The following is a 17,603-nucleotide window of genomic DNA, read 5'->3' on the forward strand; positions in this document are numbered from 1 at the left end:
TATTATTATTATTAAACAGGATTTTTATAGCGCCAACATATTACGCAGCGCTGTACATTAAATAGGGATTGCAAATGACAGACTAATACAGACAGTGATACAGGAAGAGAGGACCCTGCCCCGAAGAGCTTACAATCTGGTAGGTGGGGGAATTTCACACACAATAGGATGGGAGATATGTAGTGGTAGGAAGTAGTGGTGGCTCTTTTAAATGAGCAGAAAGTAGGAGCAAGCTGAATAGGACGAGGAAGACCATTCCAGAGAGTTGGAGCAGCTCTAGAGAAGTCTTGTATCTGTGCGTGTGATGAGGTTATGAGTGAGGAAGTCATTAGTAGGTAATTGGAGGAGCAGAGAGAGCGGCAGGGGGAGTATTTTTTAACCATGTCAGAAATGTGAGTGGGACAATAACTGTGTAGGGATTTGAAGGCAAAGCACAGGAGCTTAAATTTGATTCTAAGGTGAAATGGAAGCCAATGGAGAGAACTACAAAGCGATGCAGCGGAAGTGGAGCGGAGCGAAGGATGGATGAGTCTGGCTGCAGCATTCATATTAGATTGTAGAGGAGAGAGTTGGGTTAGTGGAATACCAGAGAGAAGGATGTTACAGTAGTCCAGACGGGAGATAAGAGCATGTACAAGGAGTTTGCTGGTCTCAGGGGACAGGTAGGGGCGGATTTTGGAGATGTTGCGTAGGTGAAAGTGACAGGACCTGGAAATGTTCTGAATATGGGGGGTAAATGAGAGGACCGAGTCAAAGGTGACACCAAGACAACGTTCCTGAGGGGAGGGCCGAATAACAGTGTTGTTAACAGTTAGATATATGTCGGGGGGATTTGGAATTTGAGGGGGGGATGATGATGAGTTCTGCTTGTCAAGGTTGAGTTTCAGGAATCGGTCAGACATCCATGATGAGATGGCTGACAGGCAGCATGAGACCTTATCCAGGACTGAGGGAGACAGGTCAGGGGTGGACAGATAAATTTGTTTGTCATCAGCATACAGATGGTACTGTAAACTAAAGGAGGATATGAGACTACCGAGAGAGGAGGTGTACAAAGAAAAGAGAACCGGTCCAAGGACTGACCCTTGGGGAACACCCAACAGGGAGGAGAGTGGGTGAGGAGAAGTTACCATTGAAAGAAACTTGAAAGGAGCGGTCAGAAAGATAGGAAGCAAACCAAGAGAGAGCATGAATGCTTACTTACATAACTTGTTGGTGGTTTTGGATACAGTGTTTATTGGGATTCTTCTGGGATTCTGGGAAGTTCTAACCCTCCCTACTCTACTAAAATGAGTTTCTCTGTCCATGTTAGGAATAATTTGTATCATTTTCTGTCCAGGTAGAAAGTAAAGTGGAAAGATTCTAATCTAAAACAGTACTGGCTAGTTTGACTTTTGTAGTTAAGTGTAGCAGTTTTCTATGATTTTTTTTTTCACTTATCCTTTTTTCAGCTAGCAATTGTAATATAGACCTCTTGACTGGCTAAAAACCATCTTGTCCTCTGGTAGAAAACACAACCCCAAAATCAATATAAGGTTGTCAAGAAGTCTTATTCATTTACCTCTTACTATCGCTCAAGAAAGCTAACGTTGGAAAGCATTTTCCCTATCAACATTCGAGGGAGTCTAGTGTGCTTTCAAACATTTTTCATCAGTGCACTGTGGGGGGCCATCAATCTGGAAAGTCTGCAGTATGAAAATTCTAGATTTTAGAAATGTTTGAAGAATACCGCTACTTTATCCCACAATGTGTTGCTGGCCTCAGCGATCTGTTTAGAAGCAACCCATATTGCACCATTTTGTTGCTAAGGAGATACAACACACTGCTAAAATTTTGAATACCTGTAGTTATAGTTTCCACGATTTACTTTAAAGTCCTATTTCCAAACATTACAATTATTTTTGAGGTTGTGACCGGTTTATTTACATTTACAAGGCATGCCAGACAGGCTGGCATGCCTTGCTTAGTAACAGGCAGTGTCCTAAAGACATATGCCACAGGCCTCAATTTACCTCCATGCACCTGAGCAAGCACAGCAGCCATGGTTTTTCAATTCTCTCTTGCATACAATACAATTAGGGGCACTGGGGTGGCACTGGGAAGGAGCTGTGAGTCCCAATAGGAGCAGTCAAGGATCCTGTTCTGCAAAAATTGATCATGCCAAGAAAACTGGGCACCTGTTTCTTTGTCTGTGGACAAGGCAGACTGGTAATGGCATGTACACAGCTAGGAGCTAGCAGCCGGGATCGTGGGGTTAAAAGCATTCCCAGGAATGTGACCTGTTGCAGACAGAACTGAACCTTTTCTGCGGCACCCTTTTCCAGAAAACGCAACAATGACACCATGTCCGTCTAACATGCCTCCTGAGAGGGGCTACTGTACATAACAATAAAGTGGAACCATGCTATGGCTGCCAGTTGGCAACCACCTGCTGGAGGGCAATTGAGAAGACTGCAAAGTCAACAAAGCCCTGGGGCAAGTGGCACCAGGTATTTTGTTGTCCCTTGAAAATAAAAGCCATAAGGGGCTGAGTCTCGGGTGATAATGGTATAGGGAAAAATGCATTGGCCAAATCAATAACACTGTAAAATTGGGTCTCTGGCGCTACTGCTGTAAGGATGGTACTAAGATCTGACACGAATGGTGTTAGGGGAGTGATCCTTTGTAAAGTGGTACAAGCCATCTGCCTTTTTGACAGGATTTACTGGAATATTAGGTTCTCTTTAAGTATACCTTGCTGGCAAAAAGATTGAATCATGGGTGCTAAGGAATCTTTCATGTCTTTAGTTAAAGGGTACTGCTTTTGGTATATTGGTGTATGTGGTTTTGTAAGTGCTGTATATGGGGTGCAGTCCAGGAATCCCATGTCATATGGTCCAGTGGACCATGTGCTGTCGGGAACTGGAAAATCCAAAAAGGGCAGTTTCAAGGTTGTACTGACAATATTCCCTCTCTTTGGGTCAACAATCAGTGACATTCTCAGAGATCCCATCAGGTCTCTTCCTAACAGGTTAACTGGACAACTAGGTAATACCTTAAATGAGTGATGTTTAATGTATTCTCCATGTACTGTACATATGGGAATATGAGGTATGCGTTTTGTATGGGTTTATTCCCACAGAGGACCCACCAGGTGTAGATGGACCTGACCAGGATCGGAGGACAGAACAAGTCGCTCCTGTGTCTACTAAGAAGTCAGGAATTGTCCTACTTCTAATGTGATTATTGGGTTTTCATCAGCCTAGTCAGAGGTCTCTAACATAGTGGTGGTGGAGTCCCTGTACATGGGGCTTGGACGACTTGGGCAGCTCAAAACATCCTGCAGCATCCTTTGTTAATAACTGGGCAAAAATGTTAGGGGCATCTTAAGTGCTCTAGTTGTCAATAATCATTTTGGCAGTGCGCCCATATTCAGGAATCATTCCATTATTCAGTGACTGAGTAAATACAATACTCAAATCTTCTCCTAATCCTTAACCTGCTTCTTCCTTCCACACTTTCCTAAACCTTCTAGCATAATCACTTTGTTTCTCCTGGCTTTTGCGTGCATGCTAATGCAGTTGTCATGAATTTCTTACCTCCGTGTAATCTTACAAACTCAGTGTGTAACTCTTCCCATAACCTTTTATAGTGTGCTTCAGGTATAAGGGGATAATTATTTACATTTGTTTGTGCAGGAGTTGGGATGGATCGGGACATTTTATGGTCTCCGTTCCATTTTTCAGGTGTAATGTAAAGGGGTCAGTGTAATAACTTCCTGCTCTACAGTTAACAATATAGTGGGCATCCCTGTTGTCAGGTTTTTTTAACTAGCACACTTTTTTATGTGTGTGTGTGTGTGTGTGTGTGTGTGTTTTTATACATTTTTTTTTTCTTATAGGGGTCTTTAGGTTCCTCTGGGTTATTCCCCTTGTGAATTTCCCATAGTTGCAGTATAAATATCAGACTGTTGTACATAGTTATTGTTAGTTCAGTTGGTAGCTGCAGTGCTCGCTGACATCCTGTTCCCAGGGCCGCTTACCAAAACGCAGGTTAGGTCATGTTACTGCTTGCCCGAGGCAACCACAGCATATATCATGCAACAAAATTCATATATTCTATACATTAAAACAGAGGCCACGAGTGTGCACAAATTCAATAAAAGATTTCCCAAATCTTCCTAAGGACCCAGTCCTTCTATGAGGGAGTCTACACTGCCACAGTGCTTAGGTTTGTAAGATATCTACAGGAACCCAGGAGAGGGCAGAGGTAAAAAAGAAAATTTCTACTTGCCCGATCCTGGTCTTTTTAAGGTAGGTAGATATCCCACTTCTGGCACCAAACTGTTAAGGCGATTTCTTGCTGATCCCAGATCACTTTATCCCTCTCTATCATGACCTCTGTTTTCAACGCGTTGGGAGCAGTGAATAACACACAAGCAGCTCAAGCATGTAGTTATATCACTTCTTCTCAAATCTTTATTATCACATCGCAGTTTATATAGTCAGACAACAAGGTGGAAGACACTTAGTAGTTAGTCAATAACAGGAAGCTTAATTAATAATTTCGCTTAGCAAGATGTTCCAAGGTAAAGAAGCCTCAAGGTAAGGGTGGAGCAAACAGTGACCTACTGATAAGGAGGATATAACTAGTTTTGACAAAACTCAATAATCTGAACAACGTAAATTCAAAACTCGAAAACGCGCAATTACACTCCTTACAGAGATGTATGATAACATTCGAAAGGCTGGTTTTGAGATTTGTGAAAAGCCAGAAAAGATTTCATGCAGATCAACCAGATCCAGAGAATTGCCCTTGGAAAGCAATGGGCAGGTGGTGACTAGTGATGACATATCGCTTATGATTATGAGATCAGTGTCTACTGCTGCCAAGTACCCGATTACTGCCCACCCACACCAGAGACTAAGCCTAGTACAACAACCCTGAGCACCTCTTCTAGCAAGTAAGGAAAATACAAGAAAACTTCTATATACTATGTGTGTAATATTGAACACATCTAAAACTAATCTATCATATGGGCTGATTTATTTGCTATATTAAACAAGAGGATGCATAAACTGTGAGAGCAGGTTTGGATTGCATTTAACATGTGTGATTGATTGTGTAAATGATCACTCAAATGCACTAATATGATCCAAGACTCTATCAAGGTGGTATTATAGTCATGTTCTTTGGGTATATTTATGTCCTAGATTCCCATGCATGATAAATTGCTACATAATGATGCTTTTCGTCTCCCTGTTTTTTTAGGTTTTACAAATAAGGTTTTCTTACAGCATACCTATACCTTTTACAATAGCCATTTGCACTTGATGCATTTTTTGTCAATAGAGAATGCCCATATAGGAATGTTATCAGTAGAAAAAAAAATACACTCTGTAATACTTGACTGGTGGTAAATCAGACACTGGTGTATGCATTTGATAGGAAAACGCCTTTGGTATATATACCATGCTCAAATGTTTGTACACGGCTTGGATGAATGATACATTCCATGGGGCATTTATGGGTTTTAATTATCCATGGGGTCATTGATCTAGAAACATAGCTGGATAATTGTCAGTAAATGTGTCACACAAAATAGTTATAATAACCTTTATTACAGAAAACTGAAGAGTCAGACAACAGATGCCAAACAGGTAGAGGCTCATGTTATCCCCACCCACACATTGCTGCAACTTTTTTGCATTGATACTGTACCCTGTTGCTTTAATCCTTGTCACAACGTTCTTGGCGCATTCCCCATGTTTATTTATTACCTAAAAAGTATATCAAAGCATACTTGCCCATCAGCAGTTATATTTTACTTACATTCACCCATCTTATTTTTAAAACACTACACAAACAAGCACTTTCCTTAAACAAATTCACTACAATGATATCCCTAAAAGTGATTTTAGATCGGTGTAAATGTGGAAAGACGCTGTAAGTTGATCATAGCAGGCTGTATATCATATTTACACCTTTTTCCCTATACTATAGAGCTGAATTGTGTATAAATGAATCGTATATTAGCAGATATTGTTGTATTGACATACATGCAATCGTGATTTGTGTTTCAGGAACAGAAACTGAAAGTATGACACTTATGTCGCTGAGCACCACCCCGACACCCATGACAACATCTGGAAGCACAAGTAAGTTTTTAGAGTTTGTATTTGTAAAAAGTTGTCATTTATTCAGAGCACGATATATCTAGAAGTAATAAGTAAAACAAGCTCTCAACAAAGGGAGGGCAAATTCTACAAGTTAAGACTTCAGACTGCAGTATTGCTAAAGGTAAAGATAGGAAATTTTTGGATAGAGTGATCAATTGTTTTTCAAGTGCCAAGAAAGAGGACCGTTATATCAACCTGAAACAGCTGGTATTAAATATGGATGGTGGTCCTCAACATAATCTTTCTTTCACATATAGTTCCATTTTAACATTTTTACTTCAGTAATTTAAGAACAAGTCAAACATACAGTTATATGAATTGAAGAACAAAGACCTATGCAGACTTCTAAAACCAAAGATGGCATTATGCAAAGGACACAGGGTGGTTCCACACCTTCCATCCTGTTCCTGGAATTTACTTCACAATGGTAACATTCCATGGTAATTGGATTAAGGTGTCTAACCCCTTGTTTAGATATAAATAGTGAAGTAGTTTTCTAAAATCATTATTTGTGATTTATGTTTTAGCAGCTTCCTGTGTTCCGGTCTGTTCCTGGTCACAGTGGTTTGATGTGACTTACCCTCCTAAAGATGATGATTTCGATGGAGGGGATTATGAGACCTATGATAATATTAGAAAAGCTGGCTATAAAGTGTGTGAGCGGCCAATGAACATTTCCTGCAGATCAAAGAGATTGTTTAATAAACCTCTGGAAGAGCTGGGGCAAAATGTAACCTGTGATGTCTCCTTTGGTCTTGTGTGTAACAACAAAGATCAGCTTGATCAGTCTTCATGTTTAAACTATGAAATTAAAGTCTACTGCTGTAATGGAGTAGAGAAATGTACAACACCCCAGCCAAGCACCACACCTCAAATTACAACAACGGCGGAATCCACAATACCAACTACCACTGAGCTTACAACCCCTACAAATACAAAATCCACAACTCTTACATTTATAACTGAGCCACGGAGCACCACAACATCATCTGTGACAACATCTGGAAGCACAAGTAAGTTCAGAGTTTGCATCTGTAAAAAAAAAATCTAATTTTGTCAGCTAGCTGTAGCTTATAGGGAGGGTGATGGATGAAAATTCAATTGCAATCTTTACATAAGTTAAGTACTATAAGTTACAACCTTATTATACAAAAGGTTAACACTTTTTTGTCAGTTCATTTCATTGAAATTACATTGTTATATATCGCTGAATAAGAGCTGAAGATTTCATTATCGGAGTGATGGAAGTAGTTCAGAGCAATGCAACGTGCCTTCGCTAAACCGTATACTTCTACTACCCTGTTTCCCCAAAAATAGGCCCTACCCCAAAAAAGATACAGTATATATAAATACATGGACAAGAGTTGCTCATTTAAGGAAAGCTCTATTGCTATACATGAGAAATTGGAAAAATGCTTCTAAAGGAAAGTATGTCACAAGAAATTAAAGATGGAATTCAGGGTTCGGAGAGTTATGATGATCCAGAATGTGATGACATGACTATATTTGAAAAAAATGTTGATTGGTGTACATGGAAAAAATAGGACATCCACTGAAAAAAAGCCTTAGTGCATTTTTTGCAGCAAAAAGTAATATAAGACACTGTCTTCTTTTAGGGGAAACAGGGTGATACACAATGAAAGGGACATTGGTAGGAACAAAAAGAAGTGACTTTATACTGTAAAACTATTCTGGAGTTGTACTTTGGGAATACAGCAAAAACAGATGTCATTAGCATTATTCTTATCATCATTGTTCTCTAAAAAAGTAGAAATATAATTTAGTCTATATTTTCTGTACATGTATATACAAAGTTTTGATTTATCTTTCATGATAAAAATCTTAAATAAAGTAAATGAAAAAGGAATCAGTTACAATGTCACAATGAGCAGTTCAGGTATTTAGCTTGTGCAGGAGAAGGTTCTTCTTAGTCTGAATGGTTGCATGTGCCAAAATTGTGGTAACCATACACCTAAAATGGGGTAAAGGTATACAGGTAACTTCAAATGACTTGGTTTTAAGTATTTCCAACTAGGGCATTGTTATAATACAACAATATATGAATTCAATTATGTTTTAAAGATTTCTACACTTTTAATCATGTAGCAAATTTGGGAAATAGAAATCTACATCTCTAAATACCAAGTTATCAATGGCGATTTCCATTTCTATCCTGGCAGATTCCCTTTTACTATGGTGATGCAGATACCACTTTTTGTATGGACTACTACAGTGCATACTTTGTATACCTAATGTAATAAGAAGTACAAGAGAGGTGTTCTATTTCATTCATGTCTGGTATGAATGCTTACTTACATAACTTGTTGGTGGTTTTGGATACTGTGTTTATTGGGATTTTTTCAGCTTTCTGTCCTTAACTACATTTTAAGATCACCGACTGAGTGACAGTATACCATAGACAGAGTAAACAAAACCTAAATTGTATAAATGTATTCAGCTATAGCTTTTTCTTTAGAGAATAACATATAGCTAATATGGCAATATCACGGTTAGTGTTGATGTTCGAATTCGGGTTGTCCCTATATTCGACCCGAATATGGCTGTTCGAATTCGGGTAACAGTGCTGAAACAAACCCGAATTTTTCTCCCATTGACTTTAATGGTGTTCGAATTCGATGTTCGTCCACCCGAATTTTTTTGCTATATTCGGCCGAATAGCTGCCGAATCGAATAGTGAGCTATTTGACCAACACTAATCACGGTACTTAAAGATAAGCAGCTTAGCAATTTTAAGCAAACCTATACATCAAATAACATTAGGCAGCAATAGGATTGCATTATCTCTACCCTAGTAATCATTTTTATTTTAGCTCTGAACAGAAGGAGTTTGTATTTCTGTAATGTTATATCTATCTGTTTTACTTCCTGGCCCTGGAGGGTGTACAGGTCTCAGAGAAAGCACAGAAAAAACATCAGAAAGCTAACCTTTGAAAGCACACTAGACTCCCTCGCATGTTGATAGCATTTTCCCTTTCTAACATTTTTTTCATCAGTGCGCTGGGGGAGCCATCAATACAGAAAGTCTGCAGTATGAAAATTCCAGATTTTAGAATTGTTTGAGTTGCTGGCCTCAGCGATCTGTTTAGAAGCAACCCATATTGCACCATTTTGTTGCTAAGGAGATACAACACACCGCTAAAACTTTGAATAGTTATAGTTTCCACTATTGAAGTTCAAGTCCTATTTCCAAAAGTTACAATTATTTTTACGAGGTTGTGACCGGTTTATTTACATTCAATTTTTGCATTTATTTAACAACTTGATTTATTATACACAGATGCATATGCTTACATTTGTTTTTCTTTCTCCTGAAGTTCATAATTGTGATCCTCAGTGCTTGTGGACAAAATGGTTTGATGTCAGTTCTCCTACAATATATCCTAATGGAGGGGATAAAGAGACGTATGATAACATTCGAAAGGCTGGTTTTGAGATTTGTGAAAAGCCAGAAAACATTTCATGCAGATCAATCAGATCCAGAGAATTACCCTTGGAAAGCAATGGGCAGGTGGTAACTTGTGATGTCTCCACTGGTCTCACCTGCAACAATATTGATCAGACTAGAAGTCCACATATCTGCTATGATTATGAGATCAGTGTCTACTGCTGTCAAGTACCGGATTACTGCCCACCCACACCAGAGACTAAGCCTAGTACAACAACCCTGAGCACCTCTTCTAGCATAAGTAAGGAAAATACAAGAAAACTAATATATACTATGTGTGCAATATTGAACACATCTAATACTAATGTATAATTTGGGCTAATTTGTTTGCTATAATAAACAAGAAGCGACATAGACTGTGAGTAGGTTAGGGCTGCATGCCAGCATGTGTGAGGGAGCATGTGTAAATGATCACCCAAATGCACTATTATGATCCAAGACTCTATCAAGGTGGTATTATAGTCATGTTCATTGGGTATATTTATGTCCTAGATTCCCATGCATGATACATTTCTACATATTGATGCTTTTATGCTCCCTGCTTTGCTAAGTTTTCAAAGGTTTTCACATATAAAACCTTCAACTTTGCACAACTTCTTTACACAAAAAGGTTTTACAAATAAGGTTTTCTTACAGTATACCTATACCTTTTACAATGTCCATTTGTATTTGATGCATTTTTTGTCTATATAGCATGCCCATATGGGAATGTTATCAGTAGAAACAAATCACATTCTGTAATAGGACTTGACTGGTGGTAATTCATACACCGGTGTATGCATTTGATACGAAACCACCTTTAGTATATATGCCATGCTCAATGTTTGTACACAGCTTGGATGAATGATACATTCCATGGGGCATTTATGGGTTTCAATCATTTATGGGGTCATTGATGTAGTAAATGTGTCACAAAAATTAGTTGTAATAACCTTTATTACAGTATACTGAAGAGTCAGACAACAGATGTCAAACAGGGAGTGGCTCATATTATCCCTACTACACACATTGCTGCAACTTCTTGGATTTTTGAATTGATGCCGTACAGTGTTGCTTTAATCCTTGTCACAATGTTCTTGCCACAATCCCCATGTTTATTTAATACCTAAAAAGTATATTAAAGCATACTTGCCCATCAGCAGTTATCTTTTACTTACATTCACCCATCTTATTTTTAAAACACTGCACAAACAAGCACTTTCCTTAAACAAATTCACTATGTTATTGGTTTACAATGATATCCCTAAAAGTGATTTTAGATTGGTGTAAATGTGGAAGGACACTGTAAGCTGATCATAGCAGGCTGTATATTATATTTACACATGTTTTTCCCTCTACTATAGAATTGTGTATAAATGAATCGTATATTAGCAGATAATGTTGTATTGACATACATGCAATCATGATTTGTGTTTCAGGAACAGGAACTGAAAGTATGACACTTATGTCACTGAGCACCACCCCGACACCCATGACAACACCTGGAAGCACAAGTAAGTTTTTAGAGTTTGTATTTGTAAAAAGTTGTCATTTATATATATATATATATATATATATATATATATATATTTATGAGACCTATGATAATATTAGAAAAGCCGGCTATAAAGTGTGTGAGCGGCCAATGAACATTTCCTGCAGATCAAAGAGATTGTTTAATAAACCTCTGGAAGAGCTGGGGCAAAATGTAACCTGTGATGTCTCCATTGGTCTTGTGTGTAACAACAAAGATCAGCTTGATCAGTCTTCATGTTTAAACTATGAAATTAAAGTCTACTGCTGTAATGGAGCTGATAAATGTACAACACCCCAGCCAAGCACCACACCTCAAATTACAACATCAATGGCGGTATCCACAATACCAACTACCACTGAGCTTACAACACCTACAACTACAAAATCCACAACTGTTACAAGTGAAAGTACAACAACATTTATAACTGAGCCATGGAGCACCACAACATCATCTGGAAGCACAAGTAAGTTCAGAGTTTGCATCTGTAATAAAATCTAATTTTGTCAGAATAAAGTGTATCTAGCTGTAGTTTATGGGGAGGGTGATGAATGAAAATTCAATTGCAATGTTTACATAAATTAAGTACTAAGAGTTTCAACTATATTATACAAAAGGTTAACACTTTTTTGAGTTCAATGAAATTACAGTTACATTGCATTAAAATAAAATACTTTAGAATGCTAGCAATCTAGCTTTAAAAAAATATTAAACAATATTTTTACTGTAAAGTTAAGTCTTTCATTTGTCCCCCTTGCTGTGTATTTGTAGAAACATTCACAGTTTAGTGATGATAAACATGACAGCCCCACTGTAATTTCAATTTACCAACAAGAGCCGTGACGATTTGTGATTGGTAAAGGAGAAAAGGTGTATCGCTGAATAAGAGCTGTAGATTTCTTTATCGGAGTGCTGGAAGTAGTTCAGAGCAATACAACGTGCCTTCGTTAAACTGTATGCTTCTACTACCCTGTTTACCCAAAAATAGGCCCAACCCCAAAAAAAGATACAATATATATAAATACATGGACGAGGTGCTCATTTAAGGAAAGCTCTATTGCTATACATGAGAAATTGGGACAAATGGTTGGTTTTAAAGGAAAAAATGTCACAAGAAATTCAAGATGGAATTCAGGGTTCAGAGAGTTATGATGATCCAGAATGTAATGACATGACTATATTTGAAAAAATGTTTGTTTGTTTTTTTTGTTCAAGAAGAAATGTTGGTGTACATGAAAAAATAAGAAATCCACTGATAAAACGGGGTAATGCACAATAAATCAGGTATTAGTAGGAATTTTAAAGGAAGTGACTTTATGCTGTAAAACTACTCTTGGGGTATTTTTTTTTTTTTTTTTTATGTTAGCTGGAGTTGTACTTTGGGAATACAACAAAAACGGATGTCATTAGAAATATTCTTATCATTGTGCTATAAAAATGTAGAAATATAATTTAGTATATATTTTCTGTACATGTATATTTACAAATATTTTGTATTAAAGTAATCCTCACCTACGCTTATAGCATCCTAGGCAAATTTAGCAAAATTTGTCCATTTAGTTAAAATCATTCTTGTCGTCTTCATATGTTCTAGATCAGCTTATGTAGAAACTACTATATTAATTAATAATTATACATCATTGTAATGATATATGGATGTTTTGTGTTTCAGCAGCTTACTTAACAATTACTTCAAAAGTAACAATGCCCACAACTGCAATTGCTACAGCTTCACCATCTACAAGCACAGCACCTGAGACAAGTACTCTAGAGATTACAACTACTCCAGAAGTTAAAACGGCCAGAATTTTAGATACTACAACAACACCAACACCTATGCCAACGACCACTACAGTAACAGAGACCACTACCCCAGAGTTTATAACTACTTCAGGGTATACAACAACCACAATTACTACAACGGCAATAACACCTACGACCACAGGACCTGAGACAAGTACTCAAGAGATTACAACTACTTCAGAAGTTACTACGCCCCAAACTGTAGTTAATACAACAACACTAACACCTATGCCAACAACCACCACAGTAACTGGGACAACTACCCCAGAGTTTACAACTACTTCAGCGATTACAACATCCACAAATACAATTATTACAACGGAAATAACACCTATGCCATCTACGACCCCAGCATCTGAGACAAGTACTCCGGAGTTTACAACTACTTCAGAAGTTACTACACCTAAAACTATAGTTACTACAACAACACTAACACCTGCACCACCAACCACCATAGTAACTGAGACAACTACCCCAGAGTTTACAAGTACTCCACCTATGTCATCAACCAGCACAGTGTCTGAGACAACTACTCCAGGCTTTACAAGTACTCCACTTATGTCATCAACCAGCACAGTGTCTGAGACAACTACCCCCGAGTATACAACTACTCCAGGGGTTACAACATCCACAGCTACATATATTACAACAACATCAACAACTATGCCATCCACCATTACAGAAAGCCAGACAAGAAGTACAATTGAAACCGGTAAGCAATTGTTTTGCAGTAATTTTTTATTGTAGTTTTGAAGGGGTGCAAATTCATTACTGATGGTTTATTGCAACCTATTCTTTTAGATGTGAGTCTACTAAAGTATATCCTTTTGGATATTCTAGGTACATGCCAACCATTATCTTTGGTAAGGGGTAAGGTTGGTAAGAGTTCCTTTTGCTAAGGCTAATTGACCTCTAAACTGATTATTTCTGCATAGTTCCAGGACCAACTCCTCTTGGCAGATTTAGCAGTGTGATGCCAATTGCTTGTTTAGCTGTCAGTAAAGGGGGAATTCTATTGACGTCTGTAATTGGCCTTCTTTCTACTGATCACTATTGTAAAAGGCATTTTTGACATTGGGTTATTTATGGATTTGTTTACAATTAACTTGCTGCTGCATGCTGGAGATATCAGTGCTGTTAAGGGGAGACACAATTCAAGGTTTTCTAAGACAAAGTCTGTTAAAGTTAATTTGATCTCCAATTAGTCTGGCCCTATATTGGAATTCAGGATTCGAACAGTTCATGTTTAAATTCTGTATTTGGATATTCATGCACAGAAAAAGAGCTTGTGCTTGAGATTATCTAATGACAGGCCGCTGCACTGGAATGGTCTTTGCCTTCTAACTTTATTCTGAAAAGTAAATACCCAAACAAGTGTAATAGAAATTGAACAAAAAAACCAAAAGGGATTTTGTTTGAGTATTATCAGAGGAGTGCCTATATGGCAACAAGCAAAACGTAAACATGCTCAATCGGCACAGTAGAAACTGCCCAGGTACAAGCTAAATAGAATAAAAAAAAAGTTTTATTCTTTTTACAAATTTTCTTTTTTACAAAATTCATTTACAGAAGCTGTTTAGCGAAGTGAATTATCAGTCAGTTATTATTCTCTTGAGAAAATAAAAAAAATATATATTTTTTACAGAACCCACTGTTGTAGTTATACCCTCAAAAACAACAACTGCTAAATCGCAGCCCCAAGGTAATTTTTATGTTGTAAGATATAATAAACATTTATTTACTTCCACTAAGCTTTAAAAAGTTGTGTTAAATGGGGTACATGAGAAAATGTTTATTTAAGGGTTATTCATAGAAGTAATAGACAAATGTACTATGTTGTGAATTAAATGTCTTCTGAGAAAGAAATATAGATTGGCCATAGATCTCTTGTAGTATGATATCTACCTTTTATACAGGCAATACAGAAATGCAAGTCTAGTAAAAGAACAACTTACTGTTCTTATCACCCATAATGGTAAATCTGATTCAGGTGCAGTATAGGAAAAATAAAATGAACAATTCAGTTCATCCCTAGCTGCAAGATGTTATTTACAAACCCCTTTTCACGGGTATACATGATGAATTATTATTGTGGTTTTATACCACCTTGTACTTTATTACATCTTTTAATACATTAACTGTGGTTATGAATAAAAATGCAAAATAGAGGAAGTATATTAATACATTTAAGGCGTCCTTTATTTGAAAATGTCTGCACATTTTACACTGCAGTTACCTGACATCCTATTTTTAACAGAGAATCCAAGTACAACGAGTAGGACAGTACCAACTACAACTTCCGCAACCACATCTTTAAATGTGACTACTACTCCTGAGATCACAACTATTTCTACTACTCCTTGTGTATGTGTACACAATGGAGCATCATATCCACCAGGTAACTATTAATTCTTGTTTTGATTTTTGTGCAAGGAAATTCTTTAAAGATCTGATACCACTATGAATGTATTTACAGAGTTTAGTAATAATTAATTTTCATAAAAACTCTGTATCTTGCATCATGGCAAACATAAACTTCCCTTTGCAGAAACCTATCAGTAAAAAAAGGGTAAACCTTATTGCAATCTTTAAAGTGCAATCCCTGAGTCTAGAGTTTTTTATATTCTGGATTTACTATTTAGTGGGTCACTTACTATCATCATGCCATTAATACCATGTTGGAAACTGCATGATGCACATATCTGTTTGTGATCCATGACTATTAAAGTAAAAACATCAATAAAGGTCAGAACTTTAAAGCTTACACCACCAAAAACATATCTAACAGCAACAAAATTACTATACGATAGATCCCATTTTTTAGGGTGAATGGAGCTAAGATCCAGAGATGCTTACAATACCTGCAGTATTGCTGGGGGCAGTCACCTGTAATGGCCAAATCACAGGCTATTATGACAAAGTTTGACACTTCATAGTTGCATCTAATATTAACCACCTCCACTTTCTGCCTATACATTCTTGGAGGCTGGTAAGGGTTGTCCATCATAGTGCTGAGTCAACTCTGACACCACCTGGCATTTAGATTTGTAAGGAAGGTTTGGTAAGGCTTCTGCAGGTATGCTCTAGGATATTAGATCCAGGCCAAGCTTAACAGTGGACTTCAGTTAAAGATAACTAAAACTTAGATATAAAAGTCAGCTATATCTAAACCTGACATGAAGAACGATGGTTGTATAAAAGTCAGTTTGTAATTCATGGAATTGCTTGTTCTTCTCTTCAGGTGAAATTAGCAGTGGAGTAGTCAATGAAAAATGCTACAAATTAATTTGCAGTGACATATGTGAAATACAGATGCAGAGTTGGGCTTGTAAATCACCATCCACCACAATTCCAACATTTACTACAAAAACTATACCTACAAGCACAAGTACCACTACTACTTCACAGAGCACAACTACACCAACAATCACAACATCAAAACCATACAGTACTACAAAACCAAAACATACAACTTTTCTAACATCTACAATCCCTGAAACAACTCAGAAGCCACCTGACTGTTTGTTTCAGCCTCCTCGAAAGGTGAGAAATCCCTCTTTTCATATATTGTGAAAACAAATGCTAAATGTATACATGTATGTGCAGATTGCGTCTCTATGGCTTAGTATTGTGACAAATATCTATAAGCTGTATATTGGTAATATTTTTTATTATATTATTGTCTGCATGACTTTTTTTTTTTCATTTTTCAGTTAATTACAATTTGCCTAAATAATTATATGCAAATCAAACTATCCAGTGAAAGTTACAGTGGACAAACTATAACATTAGGGAAGATCGTATTTTATTCATATAGTACAAACCTTTTCTAAAAAAACAAAAAATATTCTGTAATTGCTTACAAGGTGTTCACAATAGCTGGGTTTTAATGTGTTTAAAAGTCTAAAACTACAGGTTCAGGTGACAATGTTGAAATGATTTTCCTGCAAAACAAATATTGTCACCCTGTGGAAGTTGGAAATCAATATGCTTATTGGTAGGAGAAAAACCTAACAAATGTGTGCCAGAAAGGCACTCATCTAGCCAATGCTTTGGTTTTACTATTGGCAGACCATATACATGTAATTATATCCTTTCACAACAGTTGAATTTAAAAAGTCCGAGCATGTTACAATCCTTATGAAGTTGTGTGTCTGTATTGTTACATCCATTTATTAAAGGACATCAAATCTGAACTGCAGGCAAATAGCTGAACATACCATTGAAATACACACGAGGGAGTTTGAATATTTGGTAACATGCCTTTCTTTATGGCATATACCAGTATAGCCTGGTCGCTTGCCTGTCCCTTTGCTGTCTTCCTATTTTCAAAGCCATGTGTTTCCCAGGTCAGAAAGGATATGAATCATGATGATCACGTGGCCTTATTATTAATTAAAAACTTTGAATATAATCTTTTTTTGATCGTTGTTTTTTTAAAATATTCCCATTTTGATATTTCTGATAATTAAGGTATACTGTATATCAACCAATTGAACAAAGTTTCAATATAGATAATATACACGTTGTTGTTACAATATTGTTTATTATGAAAAAAATAATAAAAACTATTGAAACAGAAAATAAAAACAACTATGTAATCACACACAAATATGATCACATGACTAAAGTTTGAACAAAGAATTGTAGTTTATAACAAAGG

At 37.0% G+C, this 17,603-nt stretch overlaps 1 protein-coding gene across 1 annotated transcript in view; it reads left to right on the forward strand.

Annotated features, from left to right (window-relative positions):
- LOC140337715 (mucin-2-like) overlaps window positions 1-17,603 on the forward strand; it is an 82,198-nt gene that overhangs the window by 40,945 nt on the left and 23,650 nt on the right. The window contains exons 30-37 of the mRNA XM_072421516.1: window positions 6,063-6,137; window positions 6,686-7,171; window positions 9,494-9,792; window positions 11,201-11,603; window positions 12,810-13,652; window positions 14,586-14,642; window positions 15,198-15,338; window positions 16,182-16,483. Of these exons, the coding sequence (XP_072277617.1) occupies window positions 6,063-6,137; window positions 6,686-7,171; window positions 9,494-9,792; window positions 11,201-11,603; window positions 12,810-13,652; window positions 14,586-14,642; window positions 15,198-15,338; window positions 16,182-16,483 (2,606 nt within the window). The remainder of the gene's footprint in view (window positions 1-6,062; window positions 6,138-6,685; window positions 7,172-9,493; window positions 9,793-11,200; window positions 11,604-12,809; window positions 13,653-14,585; window positions 14,643-15,197; window positions 15,339-16,181; window positions 16,484-17,603) is intronic.

The sequence above is a fragment of the Pyxicephalus adspersus genome, chromosome 9, assembly GCF_032062135.1.
Source record: "Pyxicephalus adspersus chromosome 9, UCB_Pads_2.0, whole genome shotgun sequence".
NCBI classification, from domain to species: Eukaryota; Metazoa; Chordata; class Amphibia; order Anura; family Pyxicephalidae; genus Pyxicephalus; species Pyxicephalus adspersus.